Source organism: Passer domesticus, chromosome 15, assembly GCF_036417665.1.
Source record: "Passer domesticus isolate bPasDom1 chromosome 15, bPasDom1.hap1, whole genome shotgun sequence".
Taxonomy (NCBI): Eukaryota; Metazoa; Chordata; class Aves; order Passeriformes; family Passeridae; genus Passer; species Passer domesticus.
In genome coordinates, this window is record NC_087488.1 from 14,452,101 (window position 1) to 14,479,453 (window position 27,353).

At 53.1% G+C, this 27,353-nt stretch overlaps 1 protein-coding gene across 3 annotated transcripts in view; it reads right to left on the reverse strand.

Moving 5' to 3' along the window:
- Positions 1–18,975, reverse strand: part of PEMT (phosphatidylethanolamine N-methyltransferase) — a 43,196-nt gene extending 24,221 nt beyond the window's left edge. Inside the window, exons 1-2 of one of the 3 annotated variants that reach the window (XM_064390040.1) lie at positions 18,788–18,975; positions 15,797–15,904 (exon numbers count right to left, since the gene is read on the reverse strand). In XM_064390040.1, coding sequence (XP_064246110.1) covers positions 15,797–15,889 — 93 coding nt within the window. In that variant the 5' untranslated portion in view covers positions 15,890–15,904; positions 18,788–18,975. Of the gene's footprint in view, positions 1–15,796; positions 15,905–17,389; positions 17,658–18,520; positions 18,673–18,787 lie in introns of those variants that run through there. The other 2 variants (XM_064390039.1, XM_064390041.1) reach the window with 2 other exon arrangements.
- Positions 18,976–27,353: the final 8,378 nt, after the last annotated feature.

The window sequence follows — 27,353 nt, forward strand, 5'->3', positions numbered from 1 at the left end:
GAGAAAAGATGACAGTGAACAGGATGTTCTCCCTTCACATACCCTCTCACAGTATTTGACAGCATGAAGGATTTTCTCCCCATTCTATGGGGTCTAGGATGCCTGCTGAGGGGTCCATAAGTCAGAAATTCCATGAAAAGTCCAGAGGAAGAGCAATGAGCTCTCCAGGGTACATCTGAGCCCCAGTCCCAAAAGGATGCAAGTTCACAGGGCAAACCCTGCATATATGGGTGATCCAGCCCCAACTCAGTAAAAACCTTCAGACAAAACTGACCTGAGCAAATTTATTTTCATAGAATCACGGAGTAGTTTAGATTGGAAGGGACCTTAAACTCATCTCATTCCACCCCCTGCCATGGGCAGGGACACCTGGGCAGCCTGTGCCAGGGCCTCACCATCCTTACAGTAAGGAATGTCTTCCAACAGAATAAATTTCTCCTTCAGTCTGACCTTTCCTAGGGCAGCCATGGGGTAAGTTATCCCCTGAGGTGCTAGGGCACGAAAATCCCTGACTCTGGGCTTAGGTGGCTCCATGTGAGCATCTCCCACTGGGAAAGACATGCCCCAGCTGGCTCCTGACCTGCTGAAAGAGCACAAAACCTGATATTACCCTTATTTCACCCACAGAGACCAGAGGCATCGACCTGTTCCTGTTACGAAAAATCCATTTTTCCCTTTCTGCTTCCCTGTAATCCCTCATTAAAGCATAAGGACATTCTCTGCTCCCTGTCACTGCTTGGATGCTGGAAAACAACCCTGCTCACAGCCATTACATTTATCTAAAGACAGGGAGGGAAAAGACAGACCTGAGCACCAGGCTGTGGTGCTCCCAAGAGCAGGCAGGGAAGCAGAGCTGGCTGGAATGGAAATGCAAGCACTGGGGCTGGCTGACCTTTGCCAAATGCCAGAGGAACCAGCCTTTCTGGCTGTCCCAGGTGGCTGGGGAGGAAATGAGCCTGGCCTGACCTTATCCCTCCTAACTCAGGGCTCGAGCCCCTCTGCAGCACTCAGAGCAGACAGAGCAGTGCCAAAGAGGAGCACCAACAGCACCAGGTGGACACTGTGGCCACCCTGACAGCCTGCATCACTTTGGCTGAGTGTGTCCCTCCTAGGTGAGAAAAATTCTGTGTTTCCAGAAGGTTGCAAAGCTTAGGAGAGGCAGGAGGGGAAACTGCAGGGCTGCTCCTGGGGAGGATCGTGCATGGCCACCCCATGGGATGTGTGGGGGCTGTTCCTGCAGCTCACCAGGACAGCACTGAGCCCCTGGCACAGGAGTGACACCACCCGAGGCTGGCATGTGCCCATGTGCAGCCACATCAGCCCACCCCAGCACCAGGCACAGGCTTTCCAAAGGCATGTGCAGAAAATGCCCCGGGGACCTGCGTGCCACTGGCAGCAGGAACATGATTAGCAGGAGCTCTGGGCAGCGAAGGCAGGAGGAAAAGAACAGAACAAACCACGGTTTTAATTTGTACAAGCTGGTAATTATAGTTGCTATCTGTCTGAAATCTCTATTGAGTTTATTTAAATATGTTCTCCGTGAAGGCCATTCAGACAGGAATTATCAAGGTGTTGCAGCAGAGGAGATAATGCCATGCAGTTTTCAACAGATCAAGGGCTGATTAGGAGGAATTAATTAGCTGCTTAAACAGTCCTTGACTCGCTGCAGCAATTAGCCATCACCTCCCTGCAGTCACGTTCCCGGCACAGCGGTGCCGATACAAAGCACAAAACTCCTTCCCTGTGTGCTGGTGGGAGCACCAGCCCAGCCCCGGGTGGGCACATGGCCCTGGGAAGGCATCCTCAACCCACAGGAGCCCCAAAGGCACCCCTGGCAGACAGGAGGGCTGAGCTGGGCTGTGTGCCCACCCCAGTGCCCATCGCTGGTGGGTGATTCCCAGCATGGGCACCATTGGGTGTCTTCCCTCCTCCAGCCTTTAGCAGGCCAGTTCCTCAGGCATTGCCCACTCACCAGCTCTTCTGTGCTGTGAACCACCAGCTCTCAGCTGTGCTCCTGCACTGGGGCCAGCAGATCATCCAGCAGCCTTTATCCCATGTGCCATCACCTGCTGTCCCTTTGGTGGGGTGGGAGCATCACCTCTCACCTCTGCAAGCACTAAACCATGCAAAGCTGACACTGCAGAGCTGGAGGCTGAGCCACCCCCACTGGACACTGCCCAGGAGGAGAAGCTGGCATTTGGGGTGACCAGGAGACCACCACGAGGCTCTGAGCCCCTCCTGCCAGCACAGTGCCTTGCAGGAGCTGCTCACAGCTGCCAAGCTCCTGCCAGCATCCCAGTGGGCTCCACTTGGCTTAGCTGCTCCCTGCCTGCACTAGGAAAAACTGTGGCAGCTTTGGACTACCTGATGCAGAAACGGAGCTACTTCTCTGAAGGTTTCTCGACTCACAGGCTCTTCATCACAGAGAGCCATCAGATGGTAATGCAGCCTGAAAGCTTTTTAGCAAATGATTAAAGCCTTGTGAAGTTCCCCCACCAAGTACTGGAGCAGCAGCTTCCAGTTCATGCAATTAAAGCACTGAACTGATATGAGAAGAGACAAGCAGCATCTTAATGGTTTCTTGTGAGCTGTGAGGCAAACCAGGCTGAGGACTGTGTCCATGGAGCTTGTAAAGGCTTTTTCATGGTAATACTCCAAGAAAAAATTCACCCAGAGATGGTTTGATGGCAAGGAACAGGCGCTGGGGACAACAGGTGACAGTCTGTGCCCATGCACGTGGAGGCAGAGCATGGCAGGGACTCTGGCAGAGCCTGGAGGCTCCAAGCACCCTGGTTTGGGGGCTGGCAAGTGTCCCAAGAGATGGGGACAGGCTGGCTCATCCAGGTCTCCCCAGCAAGCTTTACCAGTTAAGTTTTTCCCTTTCCCATTCCCTCACTGTGTGATGGCAGTAAGAGTTGTCAGTGAGCCACAGCTGAGCAGCACAGCTCAGCTCCTCCACGTCTGCCAAGGGCTTGCAGCTTGGAAAGGAAGGCGTTGATTTGACGCAAGGAGGATTTTTTCCATTGCCTTCCACTGGTTCTGGATGGGGGGTTTGTTGTTTGTTCCAGCCAAAAGAAACAGGAGAGGGATTTTGGAGAGACAAGGCGATGTGTGGCCTGGCTGTGCAAGGACACTGAGGTGAGGAACAGCCAGCTGGAACACTGGGGCTGCACACCCAGGTGACAAAGAGCTGCACAGAGGGAAAAACCACATGTTTGCAGGCTCTCAAAGTGGAACATGGGGTTTGGAACACACAAAGGGCTTCAAAAAAAAAAAAAAAAGGAGAACATCCAAGTGCTGAAGAAGAGAACTATCTAGAAGCAGAGAGCAGGGTGGGCTGCTCTCCAAAACCAAAAAGCTGAAGTGAGATGAGACAGCGTGACAAACCCTCAGTGTCTACAGTCCCCATCACCCAAACCAGCAAGTTAAGAGGATGAAACATAAGCTGGAGTGCCTCTTCTAGTGACTCTGTCCTCATGAATGCTGCCAGCAAGGAGGTCAACAGGGTCCAGTCTGAGCACTTTGACACAGGGAGAAGAATAAAGTGACTCCACTTCCAAAGAAGCAGAAGGATAGTGAAGTAACTCAGCCTGCCTGCACCACTTTTAGCCTAAAAAACAACCCTCCCTGCACCCATGCCTAGTGAAAGTAATTGGACTGAAATGGCACAGGTCACCTCAGCTAACAGCCTTGAGCTGGGGAAACAAAACAAGGCAAACAGATAAGGGTTTCATAAAGACTAGGTACGCTTTACCTTAGAGTTATCCCTCCAGATTACCTCCACATGAGCCTTTACCTTGAATCCACTCATGATAAAGAGTGAGATAAAAAATTTCATTTCTCTAATAGTGTTTATGTGATTTGTCAAAGTAGGATCTCATTAGCTGGCTGCAATGAAAACAAGCCCTTGCTTAGTGTATGCCAAGGCAGCCCGGGTCCATCGATGTTCCATGAGCCACATCCTCTCCTCTTCAATAAAAACAAAAATGACACAGAATATGAGCTGTATTTGCTAGCAATTTCCAACACAAAATCCGAACAGTTTCTCCTCAAAGCAAAGAGCTCATGATTTATGTCCAAAGAGCTGGGAGCTGAAGGCAGGTGATTTCAATAACCCAGAACGAGCTGTGTTAATTAATTCTGAGCGTGGGCATGGGGAGCCCTTATGATCAGCTCCCCGAGAGCGAAGGGGAAGGGCAGATGCATTCCCACCACAGGGAATCAGGCTCAGCCCAACCCGATTTTCCCAGCCAGCAAATCCCATGGAAAAACTATTTGTGAAATAATGATTTCTCCAGAGCACAGCACGGGATGGGGAAGGACCTTTCCAGGCCCAGCCTGGGCTGTGGAAGGGATGGCCCAGCAGTGGGAGGGACACGGGCTGCATGGGGGAACAGGGACACACCCAGCTCTTCTAAACCAGGAATGCAACCAAATAAAATCATCTCCTGAGACTAGGGAAAGGCAGAAATTCCCCCTACACTAATATGTGGGGCTCTGCTGCAGCTCAGAGGGAAGGTAAGTGCTGCCAGATGAGCATCTCGTGAGCAGGACGGTGAAGCATTTTTCCAGATTTCTTTTCATCTTCCATGCCCAGATGACTTGGCCCACACTCAGCTTCCCACTGCACACAGTCCCCATCCAGAAAACCACAAGCCTTGTATTTTCACACGTTTTTCTGAAGCTCAGAGTGTTTTCCTTGGGGCAAACAGATTGGAAACAGGCAGCCCATAGCAGCCACTTTCATAAACAAACCAGAAGCAAAGGTGTGTGCCAGCCTCCTGAGTGACTGAGAACATTCTGCCCACATCACATCCTGTATTTGCATGGGATTTTTTCCTGTTGCTTGTACTCATGCAGCCCTAAATAAAGCAAAGCTGAGGAAGAGCCTGAAGTGTTCTACACAGCTGCTTTCATTGAACCAGGCTGTCTACCCAACAGACCCATTTTCAAACAAAGCAGTCCAACAATAGCACTGACGATGTTTGAACTGGCACGGATTTAGGAAGACAAGCTCTTTGCTGCACCACACTGTCAGCAAGGACTCAGTACAAATGCCACGTTACAAGATAAACATCTCCCCTTTTTTTTTTAAGACCTTTTACTTTCGCGCCTCTGTTCGGTTGTGTTATTTCCAAACGAGGCCCTGGATCCCAAAGGATCACAGTGCTGAGGTCAAGTCCCTCAGAATTCACTTCAGAGCCTTGGGTTTGGTTTAAAATGTGGAGATAAAAGCTTGATCTGCATCATGAAGCATCTATTCTGCTCCTCAAAGCTTCCCAACGCTGCTGCAAACCTCTAGTTCCAATTGCTATCACTGTTGCAAATAAGGTCAGCCTGATTAAAAAGCAGTTATTCTAGGTGGAGTGAAAATGCTCAATCTTCTGCCAGACTGTGCTATGTAGAAAATATCCTGTTCCTGAACTGAAACGAGCCTTCATGGGCTCCAGGTAAAAGGAGATTGAGGTCACCTAACAACTGACATTACTTGCAGCCTCTGATTCATTGCAGAGACTGTGTAAAGCTATACTGGAGGTGTCAGCTAAATCAGGTGTTTCTTTCTCTCCTGTATGACCTGCATTTAATTGCAGATACAGGTTCAGGTACCACTGTGAGCAGCCAGTGTCCCCAGCCAGCCCAACCTGCAGATGTCACACTGCCTGCAACCGAAAACTAGGGCTGGATGCTGCAATATTTCAATTCAGGCAATTACTCAAGGAGCTGGGGCCCATGGGAGTGAAAACACTCTGGCTCTGTTGTCTTAAAGATTAAATCAGAAGCTCCAATTCACCCAATGTATGAGTAAGAAGGAGCAGGCAGGAGAGAAGGGGATGGAGAAAGGCTGTGGGTGACAGCAAGCAGCAGCCTCCAGAGACACAAACCCAGCAGCACAAAAGCACCCAGCCCCACACAGAGGAAGATAAAGCAGCTGAGCCATCCCAGCACTGCCTGGATCCTGTGTTTGATGTGAAGGTTTTAAGGACTGGGCATCATCTTTGCAGTTTGCTCTCCTTAATAGGTTTGCTTGGATTCCAGCTCAGCCCAGCTCATTAGCCACACTGCCGAATCCCACACTAATTCTGCATCCCTTCTACTGCTACAGATAAATAACAAAATTGCCTCCACGCAGGGGTTGTTTTCTTCCTCTCTCCCCCTTATGCAGGTCTGGTAACATCTCATGTTTCTGTTAATGAAGTCCATAATATCCAGAGTTTCTCAGCAAGTAAAAATTACAATCATTAGCCAGTGAGTGATGAGACAAAAACACCATTTCTGCTGGGCTGGCAGTAACAGTACAGCAAGTACACGTCCTGGAGAGCTGAGCCTTGCTCTCCTGTAATGTGGTACCCAATGTTCTTCATTAGCACCTCTCTCTAATAGAGCAAGGCAGCGTCCTGCAGCAGGTCACAATTACACACAACAATTAATTCAGGGAGAAACAATGACAGGCAACGCAGAGGAACACTTTGCAGAGGGGTGTTAAAAAGATGAAATGGAAGAGGAATAGGAACACATTAAAGCCCTGCCCGAAACAAGTGGAGGCACAAGTGACAGCGTGGTAGAGGAGCCATGGCTGGTTTCCTTGTACACGACTTTGTAATTTTTGTTTTAAATAGAAAAGAAACACAGCAATTACTCTTTTGGTCACAATACCCCAGTGACCAGGACCAGCAGGCTCAGACCAGGACTTCTTGTGCTATTTGCAAACAACACACAAAGCCTACTCAGCTTCTCCCAGAGCTGCAGCCTCTCTCTTGCTGCCCTTTTGTGAAATTAGGGTTTAATTCTCTAGAATAAGTCTGCTAATAAGGAGTCCCAACACACCCATCCTCTGGACAGAGTGTACCTGCTCACCGTTCCCCCAGGAGCTGTGATGGGAGGGGGACAGGGAAGGGGGGAGAAGAAAATAAATCCACCTCAGAGAGCACAAAATGCAAGAGAAATCCAATACTCCTTCACAGAGGAGTGAGAGGTTGCTGGAATAGAGGTACTGGCTGCACTGGCCATGCTCAGCAAAGCACAGATTTCGTCTGGAAGGGCCTCCTGTCCTCTCCCAGCTGGACAGATCATGTTCCACGCTCCGTGTTAAGCTCCCCTGGGAACATTTCCCACCGAGGACACGCATGTTTGCGATGCTGCTGTCGTGGCAGCAACAATAGAGAGGGACAATGTGATCTTTATGTAACACGGGCTCTGTTCCCCTCTGCCCAGGGATGAGATGTTCAACACACGGGCACAACAGGTAATAACAGCCTGAAGGGTTAAACACAACCACCAGACCCCTCTGGTGTCAGCACTGGGGTTCCTCTGGGTGTGCATGGGTGTAACCACGTGCCCCACGGTATTTGTTCATCTGTTCAATGCAAGAAAAGGAACCCAAAAGCCGAGTGAACACTCAGTCATGCTCAGATCCAGGGATCTGCATCCCAGGGGAGCTCCTTCCTCTTCCTGCAGCCTCAAAGTTCAGTGCTGGGATACAGACACCAGCCCTGCATCCAGCGCTCAAAGATTCCCACAGCCTTTTGCTCCATGAATTTCTACTAGAGGCCTGCACAGAGCTGGAGGAGAGAGGCTGAGAAAGTCCTTCCAGATATGGATCTACTCACATCTGCACCAGTGGCCAAAGCTTAATGGATACAGGAAGAAAAGTAATGTTTCTCCATTGGGCAATGCACCCGCTTTGGCTTCTGAGTACATCAGTCTCTGGAAAATGATTGTACAACAAAATCTCGGAATGAAACTAATTCAATGCTGCTCTCCAGCCTTGGGAATGAAATGAGTAAGTCTGCAGTCATTACAACAATGTCCTGGTAAAAATAAACAGGAAAGGGCACTTAGTAGGAATGCTTCATAGTTAAAAATACAGTATCTCGTCTGAGGTCACTCTGGCTTTTTATAGGAACAGGCATGTGTTCCTCAAAGTGATCAGATTTGGTATTACTTCCTGTTACAGATGGACACCTCAGTCACGGACAGATGGACAAGGATCTCTTTCCCAGTCCAAAACCTCACCTGGGATGATGAAGATTGAGCATCTGCTACTGGGCTGGCAGCTCTCAGGGAAGAGGCAGGAATTGGAACACCTGACTACATGGGGGGATTTGGGGTCTGTCTTCCCTTCACTCAACAAGACTGACAAGGAGGACGCCCAACTTTTTCTATCTGAAAGGTGCAAAGAAGAGGTTTGAGCCAGAGGTGGTCACGCTGAGCAGCAGGCAGGCACAGAGACGGTGCTGGACAAAGGGCAGGAGGCAAGAAAAGCGGGCAGAAGAAGTACTGTAAAGGATCATAAAAGCTGCATGTACACTTTCCTTCACAGAAAATGTCTTTCTGCTTTTATGGCAAGGAGCTGCTACAATTACAGCTTCTTTTATAAGCGAAGCAGAAACCAGATAATGAGCAAACCTCCCACGGTACAAAGGAGGTGACGAAGGCGCTCTGGGAGCCCTGACGGTCAGGCTTCCCCGCAACAGCCAAAAGCACAGAAAATTGCTAAAACCCATCTCCATTTCACCCTCTTCAGGGCTGTGAGCTGTTCATAGCCTTTTTCTTCCCCAAAGTACAAAAAGGATCATACCAAAAATATGCCTACACGGATAGCAAGTGAAAACCCTTCAGCCAGACAAAGCAGAGCTTGCAGATGCGGACCGGCAGAATGAGCCCACGGCTGCATCATCCTGGTCTGGGGGAGTAACAAGAGGGAACAAAAAAAGGTTTCACAAAGAAAGAAACAAGTAAGATGTCCAATCCAGGATTCTGTACTTCACCACAGAGGCTCATGATTTCAATGACACTTGGGAAAATGAAGAGTTCCCACCAGTCTTCCTCTCCTTGACCTCAATAGCCACTGGGTGAGCAGGGCAGTTTGATGAAGCCATGTGCATGTGCAGGAGTTTTCTGGAAACCAAGTTTTTAACTTCCTAAGAAAGTTGCACCTCATTCCTGCATGGGAGCAAGCACAGAAGTTCAGATGGTTTGGTAGGGAATAGGAAAATTCAGGTAAATTCAGGCAGCAACTTCCCCTGGATTGGGGTCACCCTCTAAAATCAAAACTCCTTGCTCTGTACAGTCAGTGCACTGCTGCTCCCATCCCTCTGCCACATATCAACCAAGCCAGGCACACTCTTGTGTCCACAGCTCATGTCCTCCATCAACAAAATACATCAGCACTAACTTCCAAAAATCAACTTTTTTCCCTGGGTTTGGGTACAGGGATTTTAAAGCTTCATCAGGATCCCTGAGGAAGTGGAATGGTAAGGGGCTGATGAAGGCAGGCAGCCTGGGAGGCTGCACACACTTGTTTGCTTTAATTGAGATGAGGTTCTTAATATCTACAAGGAACCAATGTCCAACAAGCACTGCTGTGAGCAGGCTGCTGAAGTATCTGGTGCCACACTCAGGAGAGCAGGGATGTGGGATGCTCCTGCCATGAACCATTTCCAGCTGCACATATCACTGAGGTCATTATAGAGGTGGAAAACACATAGAGGGTTTTGCTCTAGTGATTTACCAATCTATTTCCCACCCATTTGCTGCTGCCATGTGAGTAACTGGAGATGTGTCCCCTCAGAGTTCATCCAGGAGGGAAAAAATAGGGAAAATGAGGTGGCATTTTCCTTGGGGTGCCACCAGCCTGCCACAAGCCAGAGTCAGCACCCCCACCATGAAACCCCAAGGAATCCCTCCCCACCAAGAGCCTCCAGGCATGCAGAAGATGCAACTGCATCCTGATGGAAGCACAGCAGCAGAAATAACCTCCCAAGAGCACCCAGCACACTGCATGTCTGCATTTCTCTGCCAAAACAGCCTATTTTGGGAGATCACATCCTTCTGGGAACTGGGCAGGCTTCTGCTAAGCAACCTGTGACACAGCACAGCTGGAACAGACCCAGCTCATGTCTGTGATTGTGGCAGGCCCCTGCCCAGCCCCTGCATCACTGACATTCTGGGGCAGTGAGATTCTCCCCTCGGGGCTCCAGCAGCTCCCAGTCACAAACACTGCCACAGCCCAGGGCCATGCAGGAGGAGCTGCCTCTTCCCCACCTCCCCATCTGGGTAGACAAAACCACTTTTTTTTTTGCTTCCAGCTGCACCTTTTCCCTTGTCCCGTGAGACACAGGTGGCCACAGACCTGCACGTGAGAAGGCTTAGCAGCAGGATGGCAGGAGAGGGATGGAGTGGGATGGAGAAGAAAGGGCCTCTATCAGCTTCCAGGGTCTAAAGATAATCCTCTGATCCCATATGGAAACAAGACTCTTGGCTTAAATATTTTTTTTTCATCTTTTGTGTGTGTGCTGACTTACTCCAGCAGGGCTGCCAGAAGCCTGCAGTTTATTTTTAAAATACTAAACAAGAGAAGTCCAGTATATACAACAAAGACCCTAAGTTTTGAGAGAAGCACTCTGCAGATGCTAAAAAAAGGAGGTTGCTTATCAGGTCAGCTGTGAGGTGAGAGGCAGATTCTGACCTTGGCTTGTAGAAATGCTGAGCTGGCACGTCGCACACCAGCTGGATCCCAAATTCACTCTAGGAACAGGCACAGAAATGGCTCAGCTTCCCAAGCACAGCCTGCCTTGGCAGGTACCCGTGCACAGTGGGTGGGCAGCTGCTGGAATGACTGTCACCACCTCACCAGAGCCCTGAGACCGTGCCCAGCTCGACACACAGACAAAGCACCTCAGCTCACATCTGCCTGGCCAGGCTGGGCTCCACCATACCCCCTCCACAGGCAGCTCAGCCTGCAGGGACATCATAAAAATACATTGCACAGCTTCTTCAAGAGGATTTAGATGAAAACACCACCACCTCCAGCTGTGAGGAGCAGTGCTGGGACGAAGGATGCGGCTCTCCCTCAAGGTGAGAGCGCTCCTAATTGTGCCAGTCCAGCCGGCACGCCGGAGGGTGCGACCCAGTTCTGGTGCTTGTTATGAGGCTCACAGCGGTGCTGACACGCTGGAAAAGCTAAATTTAGGAGACAAACAGGCCTGGTGTTACACACCCAGGCAGGACTGGCTCTGTTACGAGAGCTGGAAGCGTTACGGCGGCGCTGCGAAGCCCTCGCTGCCGGAGTGAAAGCGTTACCAAGTCACTTGGAATAAAATTGCCACTAAATGCTATTTGGGAGATGGGGAAAAAAAAAAAGGAAGAAAAAAAAGGCAAATCCTCACTCTTTCTCAGCTATTGTAGGAAATGAAAATGGCTATTGCTGCCTGGTAGAGAGTCCAATTATGAATAATGTGCGTTCTCTCCCTGCACAAAGGATGAAAGGCATCAGAGCTGGTGGTGACATTTTAAGACCGGAGATGTAAGAGCGGATCTGAGCCTCGTTGCATGCCCAGCTTTACCCCAATAAAGAAACACTTTCTGCAGTCAATTGCCTTGCAGCGTAGCTTGAAGCCCTGCTATTGATCTAGCATCTGTTATAAGCAGATAATCATCACCGCTGTGCCATGGCTGCTATGATGGGGTCTAAAAGCACTTTCCAGAAGCTGGTTGAGGGCTGTTTTCTGCCCTCCCCTGCAGCTGCAGGAAGGCAAAGGTTTGTGGGGGAGCCCACAAAAGTCTCGCAGGTTGACAGAATTTGAAGGCCAGAAAAGAAATATTGAATCACCCCAATTCATTCAACTCCCAATCCTGTAAACTTCAGGTGACTGAGGTGCACTCCCTGCAAGGCTCTGCTGCCATCCCAGCCCTCACACAGTTATTTTATACCCTGCAATTTCCTTTCCCCAGCGAGGTGCTGACACACCACCATCAAGCCACAGCTCAATCCTTTCCTTCTCTAAGACAGGCAGTGAGAGCTGCTGAAATCTCCCAACATCAGGCTTTTTTCTCCTGTCCCCAAAAGGTTTCTCAGGCTCTGGCTCACTGAGGTTTGAATCCTGGCAACTCCTGAGCTTCTATCTACTTCCCAGCAGTGTGGGGATGTTTTGGGCCAGGCACCTTCCTCCAAGTTTAGCAAGAAGTGGTCAGAAGTAGGTGAAATCAGACTGCCAGTGCCTGAAATCTCCCCCCTCCCTTCCAGTGCAAACACTTCTTACCCACTAGGCAGATTCCTCCAATCTCCAAAGAAGGAGAAAAGCATTGGAAATTAAAAATAAATGAACCAAGAGATACACATCCATCAGGAGCCAGGCGTTGTCAGCCCAGGTCCCTGTGCAACTACTTCTTTAATCAAAACCTCACGCAGCTTAAACGCTTGACAGAAGTCTAGAACAGAGATCGTGTTACCCTGAACAGGAGAAGCTGCAACCTTGAAGAATAAAAACACTCTCTGATGGGGTCTATTTTCTTTAAAATCTCGCTGAATTACGCCAAGCCCGTTCCTAGCTGTGACATTTGAGGTTTCACCCTGCAGATTCCTGTGAGACACACGGGTGTCTCTCGGGGGTGACCAGAGGTGATGGGAGGAGTGAGGGCGCCAGCTGAAGATGAGCCATTTCTAAATCGGTCCATGACGCCAGACCTAAATTTTTAAGAGGCTCAAATCAAGAAAAGATTGCTGATGGATGCACTCCCCACTTAAAACTCACTTGCGTGGTGATGGACGTCAGACTGCCGGCCTCATGGCTATGCCTGGCTGCTACTGGGAGTGACAGAAACCTTCCAGCTTTCTAGAAAGTCCTCGCCTGCCAAGGCTCAGCCAGCTCCTTAGAGCCTCCTGCACGCAGGTTATCTGCCTCTCTTGGCTTGAAAATGTTTGTCCCTGAGGAGTTTTTATTTAATGCCTTCCTTAGTTACCAAGGGATGAGAAGTTTCTCCCATCGTTCTGCGGCTTTCCAAACACAGATGGGATTTATTGAAGTTCCTGCTGCTCTGGCCTCATTAACGTTTTATGGCACAGCTCCAGAGATGTGCCTGCTCCTTGCTGGGTGCCCCTCTACACCCCCACGGTGGCTCAGGTCTCCTGGCTGCACTGAACATCCTTGGGGAGTTTTAAGTGATTTCATTCCCAAAACAGTTCTGCTGCTTCCTTTTGAGACCTCACCTGCACCCTGCCTCCTGTGGGACCACAGCTCCCAGCAGCTCCTCTCATAACAGACACAGTGGGTGGGAAAGCAGAGACAGCAGAGCAGGAGAGAGGAAAAAAAATATGAGAAAAAGTAGAGAATAGTGCAGGAACACATTCAGGCTGTGCCATGGACAATATAACCTGTCCAGGAACAGACAGGATTTTAACTGGCACAAAGAGGGAAGCAGAAGAGGGGGTGCAAGCCCAGGGTTTGGTGAGGAAATGCAGCATGTGGTCCTGGAGAGACATTGCTGGTACCCTCCTGCACATGCCTGCAGGGAGGAAGGTGGGAATTACAAGTCCTGAGGCCTTCTGGAAGAGCTTTTCTCTCCTGTAGAGAACAGGAGGGAGCACCAGCACAGCCCAGCTGGAGTCTGCAAATTGCCCCATTTAGGCTCTGGTCATCAGAACTGCTCTTACCCAAAGTACATCCACCGACCTGACAAGCATCACATTTTTCTCTGGAGGCCACACTCCTCCACAGCCTCCAGAGTTCGTGTTTCATCCCCAAACTCTACAGGTTTTGTCCCAGAGAAACACGCCTGGTGCTCCCCAGGACACCTTGCTGTGCTCAAGGCCTTGGGAGGTGCCTCTCCATGATCCAAGCACTGCATGGAGCCCGGGTTTCCCCACCAGATATTTATTCAGAGGCACTGCACAGCAAGGACAACCTGGCGCCAAACTCTGAAAGAGGCAGAGCTGGCTGGAGTTCAGCAGAAACAGGGAATTAAGACACTGAACTAAATCAATGCATCCCCACCCAATTTCTATCCAAATCAGGAATTTCATGCACAGGAGAGATTTTGACCAGTGTCCCAGGTTAGTTATTGAGCAGAGAGAGCAAAGAGTGCTTGGCACTGTGCAGAATTCCAGTCTTTGCACTGAAGCTCTTGGAAACCCAGAGTAATTCAGATGGAGAAGCAATCTTAGCTGCTGGGAAGGAACTCAAACAGCCAAGGAGAGAGAGAGTCTGTGCAGGGATGTAGGGGAAGAAAGAGCTGCTGGCTGGGTGCAGGGAGGGGACAATGACCACATGGACAAAAGGATGGGGAGGAGGTGAAGGAAGGAGGGCAGGGAAAATCCACGGATAGCCAGGACCACTCTTGCTGAAATGTACCCAACAGTGAGGGCTTGTTTAGGGCTGCAGGACCCACAGATTCCCTGCAAGAGCTTTCCAGCACTGCCTGGTGTGAGCAACACACTGGGACTGCAAACACCAGGGAGATGCTGGGGGGCTTGGGCAGAGCAAGGATGGAGGCACATGGACTGCAGGACCCACCCGGCCCATTCCAGATGGAGAAACACGGAATGCCACGCTCAGAGCTTTCCCCAACACCCAGCTCAGGCTGCTCACTCAAACCTCCTGCTCGTCTGGCTTGGAGTGCCACCTGCTGCCAACGGTGCCGCTCTCCAGTCCCTGCGAGGGGACAACAGCAGCACAGAGCAACAAACTTCCTGCTCTTACATTGGCTTTCCCTGTCCTTTAACAGCAGCCAAACTCCTGATCCAAAAAGCAACGCTATTTCCCAAGCTGCAGGCGTCCCACGAGTTGCAGGCACAGCAGCAGATGCTAATAAAGTACTTTTTTTCTTTGCCTTTCATGCAGTCTCTCGCTGGAGCCAGCCTCTCCCCCCAGAGACCACATCCTGAATCTTCTTGTTCATTGGTTCTTTATGCTAAATGATGACTCTGCAGTCGAAATAATGTGGCATATTCCAGCTCGCATTTCAGACACCGTGAGACTTTTTAATAACGAGTTGCATGAAAAATTAGAGAGGCTGCAACAAAGAGCTCCGACAGAGGTTTCCAAAGTGACTCACAGCAAGCAGAGCCTTCCTTTTCCAAAGCCCAGTGTGAGACAATCTCAAGAGCCCCCGCACTCAGAGAGAGAGGAGTTCTTCCCCTCTGGAAAAATAAGGCGTTTTTAAGGAGAATTCTCCAGGGAGAGAATCCCTGCAGGGAGGTTTGGCGGGCGGATCTGGGAATTGTGGCTGAGATGACATCCCATTCCCAGGAGTGCTCGCAGGGATGTGTCACCCCACACCTCAGCTGTGCTGCAGGGTGGGAGTCACCTCACCCTGCAGCCAGCCTGGGCTTCCTGCTTGGCATATTGGCTCTGGAATGCTCCAGAACGGGGCCAGCAATGACTCCTGCAGGTTTTGCAAGGAGGCAGCAAACCACAGCAGTAACAGACACTGGAGGTTTCTCTGTGGCACCCAGAGCCACAGCAAACATCACCCCTGCACAGGTATCCTGCTCCTCCTAGGGCTGGCTTGCTGCCAACCCTGCAGCTCTCTGCCAGGCTTTGCAGCATGATGGAGGAGGGATTTTTTCAGGCCAACTTTTGGCTGAGTGTTTTTGCTTCCTGCCATCCACAAGAACAGCTGCCAACATATTTCAAGGGGAAGCAGCAGGCAACATATCCAGTGCAGCCACCCTGATGGGGATTAATGCCATTCATTCTCAGTCCCAGCAGTGAACAGGGCCTGGCTGCTGGGTGGGACATGTGGCTGAAGGATGGGCTTGATTGCTCTGCTCCCTCTCCCAAGCTCAGCTCCAAATTCCTTCTGTATCCCGAGCTGGCTCCCACCTTCACCTCCTCTGTGACAGCCCTCAGAGTCACCCCCAGCCCCAGGAGCTGCAGCACAGCTCCCAGCTCACCCACTCCTAAGGTTTAACTGAGCATAGTTCCCCCCACCCAGCCCAGCAGACTTCTCAAAAGAGGTTTTTCCTCCCAAAGTAAACTGGGAGTAAAGGAGCAGCTGGCACAAAGGCAGCTCTTACCACATTCCAGAAGAAAGGGTTGAAGGCTATTGAGAGGACAGCCACAATGAAGCCAGTGTCAGTGACATCCACGTAGCCAAAGAGCTGCACCATGGCTGCCACATCCACCTGTGGAAGAAGGGATGGTTACTGCACCTCACCTCAAACCAAACCCACCAAACCCATCTACCAAGGGTGGATGAACCTTTTACTAGCCCTAAGCAACGTGTTGTTACAGCTTGCAAAGTGCTGTGTCAAGGTGCAAAGCCCAGGAGGAGGAGGGGGGATTGTCCAAGCTGTCCCCCCAAACCTCAGGGGCACTGGGCCCCACACTCACAGCGTGCCCAAAAGGATGCAGGATCAGAGGTGACACTGCTGCCCTCAGGATGAGCACCAGTCCTCAGCTGCCAGCTCATCAGTGTTTTAGGAGAGGGAGCACCATTCCACAGCACCTCGGCATGCCTGGGGACACAGGACTGTCCCAGGGATGCTGCTCTGCATGGAATCCCCCAGCAATGAACTGTGGAAGCTTCAAACTCATCTCCCATAAAGTCAGAGTGATGCAAACCCCCTCCACAGCAAGGGGGAATGCATTTGCACTGTAAGGAGCTATCTTAATGACAACAACAAAAACCCCTTAAAACTCACTGCTCTCCTTTTTAAAACGAGATTTTTCTCAAGACAGTTCCCTGACATTGTCAGAGTTTTTACGTGCAGTAAGCCATGCTGCTTCTCCCTCCACACTCCCTCTCCCTGTGCTGGTATTTGGATGAAAAACAGCCAGTGTCCTTTTTCTTCTTGGTCAAAACCTTTGAAAACAAAAAACAAAATAGCCCATCCCAAGCCCAGCCCTCACTTGAAACAAAACCAACACGACGACATGGAGACGTGGAAGGTTTTTGCTTCCCCAACACAGCTGTGTTTTCAAGACCTTTGGATGCCAGGGGACAGGCACAGCTCAAAAAGGGACTGGCTCCACCTGCCCCTTAGGGAGGGAGGGAAATTCCCACTGGCTCCTCACAGGCTCTTGGGAAGAACCAGAGCCACAGTGTCATCCGAGGAAAGGGGCTGGTAAGCCCAGCACCCCTCCTAGCCCAGAGAAAAGGCTGTGGAACAGCTCCCAGGGCACATTCAGTCTCTCCTGCCCAGCCATGACTGCCCAAGGTGCAAAGTGCAGGAGCAAAGATCACACAGCCCTGGGGAAAGGGGGGATGGAACCTCACTGGGGTCCACAGCTGCCCTCAAACCAGCACTGCCCCAGACCCTCCAGCTCCTTCATCCCTGGGGACACAGCTGCTGGCAGAGAATGGGAACAGCCCCCATGGCCTGATCCAGACCCATCTCCCCCTGTTCCCACCCTGCACAGCCTCTCCTCCCCTCCCCTCACCCCCGGCAGCCCTTCCCCACCAGATTCATCCCTCCAAGCCACAACCCAAGCAGCTGCTGGCACCGGGGCCGAACTGTCTAATCCCGCTTCAATTGCAATCCCGTGGGACCAGGACAGCTTCTTTCCTCTCGTTTTGTACGGTGCTGAGCACAGTGCTAGCACGGGCTGAACAAAAGCTTCTTGACCTACTAACTCCTGGCAGGCACCATCGTTAACATCGCACTCACCTTCTTTTCTCCTGCTCAACAACCAAATTCGCGGCTGCCAGCGGGAGGCAGATTGGCCTGTGCCTGGCGTGTGCTTTTCGGGATAAAAGGGGAGCCCTAATGGGATGAGCTGTCTCTGCGAGCCGCTGGGACAGCCACGTAACAGGCACAGAACATTCAACTTTGCCCCCTCCTCCACGCTGGGGGATCAATGACCGTGGCGAGCGGTGCCCGCTTGATCAAAGCCCCGAAGTCAGGGACGGTGGGAACAGCACGGGCACACGGGGAGAGCTGTGCGGGCACCCAGGTGACAGCTGAGACCTGGACGGGCACACGGGGAGAGCTGTGCGGGCACCCAGGTGACAGCTGAGACAGGAACGGGCACACGGGGGAGAGCTGTGCGGGCACTTGGGGACAGCTGAGACCCGGACGGGCACACGGGGAGAGCTGTGCGGGCACTTGGTGACAGCTGAGACAGGAACGGGCACACGGGGAGAGCTGTGCGGGCACTTGGTGACAGCTGAGACAGGAACGGGCACACGGGGAGAGCTGTGCGGGCACTTGGGGACAGCTGAGACCCGGACGGGCACACGGGGAGAGCTGTGCGGGCACCCAGGTGACAGCTGAGACAGGAACGGGCACACGGGGAGAGCTGTGCGGGCACCCAGGTGACACCTGCACGGGCACCTGGTGAGACCTGGACGGGCACACGGGGGATAGTCGTGCAGGCACCTGGTGACAGCAATACAGGCACCGAGATGAGAGCTGCATGGGCACTTGGGTGAGAGCTGTATCGGCACCTGAGTAAGAGTTACATGCACACCTGCATGAGAGCTGCATGGGCACTTCAACAAGAGCTGCGGGGGCAGCCGGGTGAGCCGGTGGCAGCACCCGCGGGCATTCCGCGCCGTGCCAGCGCAGCCCCTGCTTCCAGCTCACACCGGGCTGGGGAGGGCGGTGGGAGCACCTGGGGAACGGGGGACCGAGCACCCCGAGGCCTGCTGCACCTGCGGGCACAACCCGGGGCCGATTCCCAGCGGATGTGCCGAGCCCCGCGGCAGCACCGGCGGGGGATCCGTGCCCGGGCTCCCCGCGCTGCCCCAGGCCGGGCCCTCCCCGGGGCCCTCCCGCCCGCGCCCGGCCCGCCGGTACCTGGCCGTAGTCCAGGCCGCCCAGCCCCTCGCAGCACTCCCGCGGGAAGCGCCGGGCCCCGCCCGCCGCCGCCTCCCGCCGCCCCGCGCCCGGCCCGCGCCGCCCCGCCATGGCCGGGCCCCGCCGCCCCCCGGGCCGGGCCGGGCCGCACCGAGCCGAGTGCCGGGCCCGCGGCGGCGCTGCCGGAGCCGCGGTCCCGCCCCGCCGGGAGGAGCCGGGCCTGGAGCCGCGGCGGGCCCGGGGCCTGCGGGCCGGGGCAGCACTGACCTCACGCCGCGGGTGCGTGATGGTGTCGGGCCGCGGCCGGAGTCGGACCGTGCCCGCGGGAGCGGCGGGAGCGGGCGGGACGGACCCCCCGGGAGCTGGGGAGCGGCTGGGAGTGGGACGGCCCTGGTGGGAGAGGGAGCGAGAACCGAGGGGGCACCGCTGCTGCGGGGGCAGAGCGGGCGCTGCCTGCCCCCATCTCTCCCCTGCCAGCTCCCGTGCCTGATCCCTCCCCGTTCCCTTTTGCCCGGAGGAGCTGTGACTGCCCCTTGCCTGGAAGTGTTCCAGGCCAGGCTGGACTGGGCTTGGAGCAACCTGGCCTAGTGCAAGGTTTCCCAGCCCGAGATCATCTTTAAGGTCCTTTCCAACTCCATGATTCTGTGATCCCTGCCCATCCCCTGCCCTGTCCCGGTTCAGTGCTCACAGCAGCGCCAAGAGCTGGGAAATAATTGCAGTGGCTCCCTGGCAGAGGAAATTAAATGCCGCTTGACCAATGTTACTCATTCAAGGGCAAAATCTAAAGCCACCAGGTCTAAATGTATTTTAAGGACAATTCATTGCAGCCTTCTCCCTTCAGCCTATGCAGTATATATATTTTTATTGTTGTTATTGTTACTACTCATGTTATTTTTTTTATTTCAGTCCCCTCTAGGATGTTTCAGGTTGGTGCACCTCATGGGCTGCAGTCCTGGACCTGTCTGGAAAATAGGGTGCTATCATCCCTGCAGACCCCTGGGGGTCTGTGCTTTTGCAGATCCTGCTTTGCAAGGAAATAAATTTTCTTCAAAAAGGAATTTGGTGTGAACGAGCTGCAAGTGTCCCTCCCAGAGGTCTCATGGGAGCAGGAAAGGCACAGGATATCCGAGTACTAATGTCCTGGCAGGCACTGAAAGTGTGCATGAGTGATGGCTCACTTGAAGCCTTCCCCGGGAGAATGGCATCTCTGGAGGATACACTTCAGCAGACCCCAGGGATCCCAGTTTGGCTCCACGGGAAGCCAGCCTTCCTTAGTTCAGCTGCTCCAAACCCCTCGGAGCACCAGCACATCCCACCGCCAGCCCCGGCACTCGGGGTGCTCACACAGCCCCCAAGGAGCACATTCACGGCATGAGCTGGGCTGCTTGGGGTGAGGCACACGCCGAGGCGCTGTGGGTGGGAGCAGTGTTCCCCATGGATGATCCCCAGCTGCTTCCAGCCTCCTCTCCCCCGCTCTGGATAATTTTGCTGTGCCGAGTGTGTAATTATCGCCTGTGCCATCTCCCGGGCTGGGCCGCGGGAGCAGGTGGGAGGATGTTTGTTCTCAGTCCCACCAGCTGGGTGCTGGGAGCAGCAGGAAGGGCGGTGTGGGTGCGGTGGGGGCAGCGATGGTGGCTGGGGTGTGTGAGATGGTAATGCCCCTCTCCAGGAGGAATCAGCAGGGTGAAATCTCCAAAGTGTCCTGGCTGCAAAGGGAAGGTGTCCTGGTGATGGCAGCGCTGCCAGGAAAGGACAAGGGTGTTGTGGCACAGCGGGAGGAGGAATGGGTCTGGCTGAGGGATGGATGGTGAGGAGGTGCAGAGGGATGAAGTGTCTCACTGCCTCCTCGGCAGAGCTGGGCTGTCATGGAAATGTCTCTCCTGTCACCCCAGTGAAGGCACGTGCTGCAGAACACAGTGTCCTGCCACCAGCTCAGTTATGTTTGGGGCAGCAAATCACACTTGAGTCTCCTTGCTGTTTCCACTGCCAAATTCCCTGTCCGTGGAAGTTTTTCCATGTAAGAAGGAAAGAAGATGTTTGTGGCAGTGGGGCCCCTCTGTGCTGGCCTTCATCTCACCTTGGACACGTCCTGCAGCTGTGAAGGAGACAAAGAGGGCTTTCTGCAAAGGCTGGACTTTATGTGCCCATCCCTCCCCTTCTCCCCGTGGCATGCCTTTAATCCAGCTCTCCCTTTCTGAGCACTGAGCTCAGGAAGAGGACATTGCCCTCAGCTTTCCCAAGTCCTTTATCAGCATGAACTCCCTCAGTGCCCCTTGAAATCCCACCACGGTCCCAAGAGACCCCGATGAATATGGAATTGCATCATGGCAAAGGATGCTGGATGTGTGTTAGCAGGACACTGTGGCTTGGCAAGCTGCAGTTTGTTCAGGAGCATTTCAAATTTCAAAGACAACCCGGGAAACTGCCCACATGTGGAAATCTAGGGCAGGGAGTGCTGTTGGATGGTTTTCCCTTAGAAATGGGCCATTGATTGGGAAACTGCAGTCCGGTAACTTCAGCACAGAGGGACAGCTCTCCTTGCAAGACCAGGAAAAAGTTTCCAGGCCAAATGATTGCTTTCCCTGCTGGGAAAATAAAAGACAAGTCTTACTCCCGTTCCTTTTTGTCCATGTCCCTGTGTCATGATCCTCATCTTCAAACCTGCCCTGAAATAAACCTGATCCCTGTGGGTTTGGCCCTTACAAACCTGCAAGGGCCTGTGCTGATGGGTCATGGAGATCAAGGACAGAGCATTGAAACGTGTGGTGAAGAACAACAAATGATGCTGCAGCACAGAGCCGAAACCTTGGGAAAAGCAGCAAAACTGCAGCTACTCCTGTGTCCTCCATCAGATAATGTACAGTTACCAGCGGTGTAATGCTGCAATCCAGACCTGCAATCCTAGTGGAAATCCTCTAGTGTTTGTGCTGGAGGTTAGTTCTATTTATTTTCTGATGAATGATTTACTTGAGTAATTGGCACACAGCTCCCCTATTACAGATCATAAAGAATTAATCACGAGATTTTCAATGCTCCCCTATCAATTTTATTAGGCTTGATTGAGCGTAGTGGATTGGGAGCATATGGTATGTGAGGCAGACTCTGCTCCCAGTTACACCCTGGTTATGCTGAGGACTTGCTCAGCTGCTGATCCCTGTAAATCCAGAGAGACAGCTGCTCCTTTCCTCCTTCCCATGCCCCCACTGTTCCTTGAGTTCCCTTAAATACCCAGGGATACAGAGAACAACCAACACCACCTCCATGTACCTAAATTCTCCAAAAGCCTGAGATGCTCCCAGACTGGAAGCCGAGCTGGGTAGAGGATGCTTTGCTTCCAGCTCGTCCATGTGCCAGCAGGAGCCAGAAACTGGAGCCAAAAGCTTGGGAGCTCAAGATCTGCCCCTGCGAAGGGGACGTGTCACGGCGTGGGAGGCTTGTCACTGATGAAAGCTGAGGATGCCTGTGTTGGCGTCAGGGAGTCCTGCCAGCCAGGTTTGCCCACGGGAGATGTTTTCTTGGAAGAACTGGCAAAAAGAAGCCCTAACACCTGCAGGAGCAGGATGACACATCCCTGCCCCGAACCAGCAGCACAGCGTGGTTCCCTGGAGCAGAAACCTTCTTAAAAGCCACATCCCCTGCGTGATTCCCCTCATGCAGAGAACCAGGAAAACCTTCAAAATTTCCATGTGGAAGGCTCACAGTGCTTCCCTTGCTTTGTGCCTGTGGGTGTTGTTACCATGCAGAGTCGTGATTTCAGGGAAGGGGATGGTGCAGAGCCCTGCTCCAGCTTGTGGGCAACGCTCACCTCAGTAAAACTGCTCCCAGTAACACCAGTACCTCAATAGGTATTTGCAGGAGAGAATGGGAACTTTGGGAGTAGATGGAGCTACTTGCATAAGCCCAGTTTATCCTGAGCTAGCTATCCTTGCAAAGCAGCCAGTCTGGCTCAGCTTCAAGCCCCATCCCCATCTGCTGCCTCGAGCAGCTGCATTGAAGGGCACCGAGAAGTTATTGCCAGTAACCATTGGCAGGAGCCAGTGTGGAAACCTCCCTCTGGGAGAGCTGACCTGGGGAGGGAAAATCAGGAATGCAGCAGAGAACGGAGCAGGATCTGGCTGTTACAGTCAGAACATTTTATATGCACACGGTCGTGGTTCAGGAGCAGAGCGAGCTGGACTTTGCACAAGGGTCTTGCCCAGTTTCAGTGTGCCCAGTTGATAGGACTGCCTCTTTCTGCCCTGCACCTGCTGCCTGCACCTGAACCAGCTCTCCAAGGCTTTGTTGTGTCCACACTTCTGGGTGAACATCCCTCACAAACCCCCCAGGCTCTGGGAATGCCACGCTGACTCCAGGTGAACCTTGTCTTGAAGCTGGCTCTCACCTGGGTGCTCTGCCCTGGCACAGCCACAGCTCTCACTGCTTCGAGCCAGGGCACTGTGCCCTTGTCACACTTCAGTGGAAGAGGCACACACAGAGGCATAAAGGTGCATTTTTCCAGCCTCAGCATTCCCAGGGAGCTCCAGAGCCCCTCAGAGCCTCACATGTGATGGGCACAGTGGGATGGAGCAGGCTCCCTCCAGAGAAAGCCATCCTGTCGGAGGAGCTTCCAACACCTGCGCCCTGAGCCTGGTGGAGATAACATTTAGGGGAGGATTCTCAGAGCTCCCCTGCTCCCCCAGGCCGCGTTCATCACCAGCATGTCTCTAATGAAGCGGAGGCTTTGCTTTCTGGGATCAATGAATCCACCGATCGTGACCTGTCTGCTAAGTGGGAAATCAGGTCTCTCCCTCCCCAAACTCGTCTGAGCTGGGCTCAAACAGCAGGTTCTGTCCCCAGGGTGACTCTGTGTCGCTTAATTGCAAACCCTGAGTCTGATTAGAGAGCAGCAGCCAGGGTGTGCAGAGCTACCACGGAGCAGCGGCTGCTTCCCCAGCCGGGGAGGTGGCTGCAAACAAGGAGGACATTTTGAGGCTCCAGGTGGGTGGAAATGACCCAGATTTCCCTTTTCCAAAAGGTCCTGACTCCGCACAGCTGGTTGGAGGGTTTACTGCCAATCTGCTCTCCCCCAAAGCCCTAAATCCCTCCAAAGCACTTTTCATGGGGACAGATGCTTTAAGAGAAGCTGAGGCTCCCCAAAGCAGAAGGCAGCTGAAAAGGTCACTGCTACCATGTTCCCTGGCCACAGGCACGTCCCATGACAGACGTGGGAGCAACCCCCATTGCCCCTGAGTCCATCCAAAAAAGCTGAACAGCTTTCCCTAAAGCTTTCTGCCCCTACACACCACCCTGTGCACCCCCAGCACCTTTTCCTGTAAGGTGCAAAGGGCTGAACCAGCCTCTGAAATAATTCCCTGCACATCAGCAGCCCAGGGGTGAGGTGCATTGCTCCAGATACGTCTAATTAGGGTGTCCCCATTTAGCTGAGCCATCCAGATGCCCAGCATCACGGAGGGGTGGGATGGATCCATCGTGTGGAGGGGGCTGAGTCACAGCACCAAGCATTCCCTCTGTGGCCATCTCTCATCCCTCGCTCTGCTGGTGCCTGGCTTTTCCCAGGCAATCAGCACTGCTCTCAAAAGTGAGCCCCAGGAGGGCTGTGGGGAGAAAAAGCTCTCATTGAGGACTTGGCAGGGAAAAAAAGCCTGGAAGTGGAGGCTGCTTCGTGCCAGGTGTGATGGCCCCTACAGCAAGTGCCACAGAGAGCTGGGCTCAGAGCCTTTTCAGAGCATCAGCCTTTCCCCGAGTGGTCTCCAAAAGCTGTGGGGATGTGCTCTGCCTCCAGGCTGAACCCACGTGGAAGACTCCTGGGGAAGGGCTGACTGCAAGGCAGGGACACAAACATATGCTTGTGGGGGCCAGGGAAGAGGCTCCACGGGAACACACAGGTCTATCCTGAGGAACCACAGAGCCAGCTATAAATACCTCCTCAGAGCATCACTCCCCCTCCTCTTTGATGTTTTCCTGTTATTTACTTCAAACCCACTCCTGCTGCTGTTATTTTTATCTTATCTCTGCTTTCCCCCCTGCTTTTGTGTCTGTTTACGAGCTGCATCACAGAAGGGTTTCAAAAGGAAGATGGAAAGATGGTCAGGGACCCTGGGAAGAAGGTCAGGGACCCCAGACAGAAGGTTGGGGACCCTGGAAAGAAGGTTGGGGACCTCAGGGGGGCAGAGGCTCTCCTGCTGCCAGCACGCTGCTCTCCAGCAGGACACGATGGGAAATGCAGAATGTCCCTATGGGACTGCTGTGGTGGGTGACCCAAACTACTCCCCACTGTGGGGAAGGGGCAAATGGAGCCTCCTGCTGCTCTCCAGCAACCCACATCTGTCAAGTTTGCAGGAAATTGGTCTCCCTGTGATGCCAAACCCCTGCCAGAGCCAGAGGAATCCAGGCAAGCGGCTCAGAAATTAATGAAAGTGGAGGCCCTGTGAGTAGTCAGACACAGATGAGCTTAATTCCCTTAAACAAATTAAAAATACATCACTCCTCACCAGTGTGAGCCTGGAGCCACAGCAGCAGGAGGGGAGTGTGAGCTGTGAGCGCCTTGGCCCTTGGACAGCCCCAAACTGGGTAACCAGGATTTCTGCCACGATCCTCCCATAGGCAGACTGGGAGCTGGGTGCCATTGCTGGGTCATGATTCAACTCATTTCAACAAAGAGAAACTGCTGGAACCAACTTTATGCTTCCCTTCCTTCAGTTTTTCAGCCCAAACTGATCTTTGATTGTATAAAATGGCACAAAGCAGAAGTTCTGGGGATTCCCCACCCAAGCCAAAGCAGACTGTTTACCTTGTTTCAGGCTTAAGATGTTTACCTTGTTTCAGGTTTAACATGTTTAATCCCTTTAGTGCTAAGGAAAGATGCTGCCCCCATTCCCTCCTTCATGCATCTCCCCTTCCCACACCCACCTGGAAGCACATTCCCAGACATTCCCTTTGCCAGGGTGCCTTCCTGTAGCATCACCCACTTGCCAAGAACTGGGGTATTTTTGCAGATTCCCATAAAAAAGGGCAGCAGCTGGGATGTGGGTCAGTGCCCAGGCAGGGGGGTGGGGGCTCCCTGCCAGCCCTGCCCACTGGGATGGATGTTTCCTGCAGTGGTTTGTTTCTGCTGGTGGAGAGCCCCTGGGACCCTGTTTGGACATCAGCTAGCAGGGAGAAATGGAACCCAAAGGTCAGGGAAGGAAGGGGGAGAGGCTGGAGTGAAGCTGGGAGCATGGGGTGGCCCCAGCACCCACTGGCCACAGCCCTAGAGCAGAGTGTGGGTGTGAGAGGAGGAAAGCCCAGCTGGAAGTTTGGCTGGAGCAGGAATGAGGAGGCTTTACCAGCAGATGGGTTTAGTGGGGGCTGCCATGAATTCTTCAATGTGGGCAAAACTTAAAATCCCAGCAGGCTGCTCCTCTGCAAGGTCTGCTCCTGCCCAGATGGGCAGGCATCCAGGGCAGCCTCCAGGACTGCAGGGGAGGCCGTGGCTGTCCCTGTGGGGTCTGTGAGGATGGAAACCACAGCCAGGGGCTGCCATGGATCCGAGCCAGGGCACGGGACCCTCTCCCGCTCCAGGAACACTCCAGGGGAAAGCAGCTGGGCTGGGGAAGTCCTGAGTCACTCTGCAGATGGGCTGCCCCTGTACCCCCAGAGACCCCACTGCTGGCACTGGCCCTGCTATTCAGCTGCCTCTCCTCATGCCTTGGAGCTGGACTGTGCCTGGCTTCGCTCTGGGATCAGCGCTGGGCTGAAAACAAATCTTGGCTGCTTGGAGAGTGGCCGTGTCCCAGAGCTGGTAGGAACACACAGAACAGCCCTAACTGGGGAGAGAAATTCCCTCCATCCCCTTGTCCTGTCCTTAAACCTTGGCTGCATGGAGAGTGGCCATGTCCCAGAGCTGGTAGGGGCATGCAGGACAGCCCTGACTGGGGAGAGAAATTCCCTCCATCCCCTTGTGCTGTCCTTAAAGCCAGGCCTGGCAGTGTGCTCAGTGGGATGGGTGCTCCCCTGGCCTCTGGGGACACACACAGCATCCTTCAGTGCAGGACCTAAGAGTGCAGTGGGTGCAGGAAAGGGCTTTGGGGCTGCAGCAGCTGTCAAGGTGCATCTTGGGGTTCCATGATCAGCCCTAAACCTGTCCCTGCTGAGTTCTGGTGCAGGGAAGCTGCCTGCAATCCATCACCTCTCGTGGAGAGGAAAATAGGCTTGGGGGCATGCAGTATGGGTCCAGGGCACGCTCTCTCTGCTTGGCTAAAATGACACTAATTAAGCCCCTTGCAGTGTGTAAAAGCTATTCCTACAGGGCAGACAATTAACCTTGAAACTTGGCTTTTAGTGCTTGGAGGGGAGCGAATTTTTCATCCTGTTATTTCCCCGTGCTATTAAGCTAATCCTGGAGACCGTGAGGGAGAAGCCGTGTGACAGTCTGCAGCTCCCAGCCTTGCCAGGAGCACAGTGTGTGGCCAGCAGCCTCCTGCTCCGTCCCTCCATCCCTCTCTTATTTTCTCCCATGGTCTCCAGCAGGATCATCAGCGCTGGGGAACGCCAGGAGCCAGGGATGTGACCATAGCACATGGCAAGGCTGTGGCATTACATGGTTATTATGGTCAGGAGTAAATCCAGCCTCCTGTGAGTGTGCTAGACACAGAGCCAGCCCAGCCTTGACTTTTCAGGGAGTTCCCTGGGAGGGACAGCGTGTCCCCAGCTCTCCAAGGCTGTGGCTGCTGGCTTGGCATTTCCTTGGCCCAAGCTTTGTGTGAGAAGTTTTGCTTTCCTGGAGGAGAAAGGGAAGGATGAGAGAGGTGGAGAAAGTGGGAAGATTTCATCTGTGAAGGTCAAACCCTGCTGT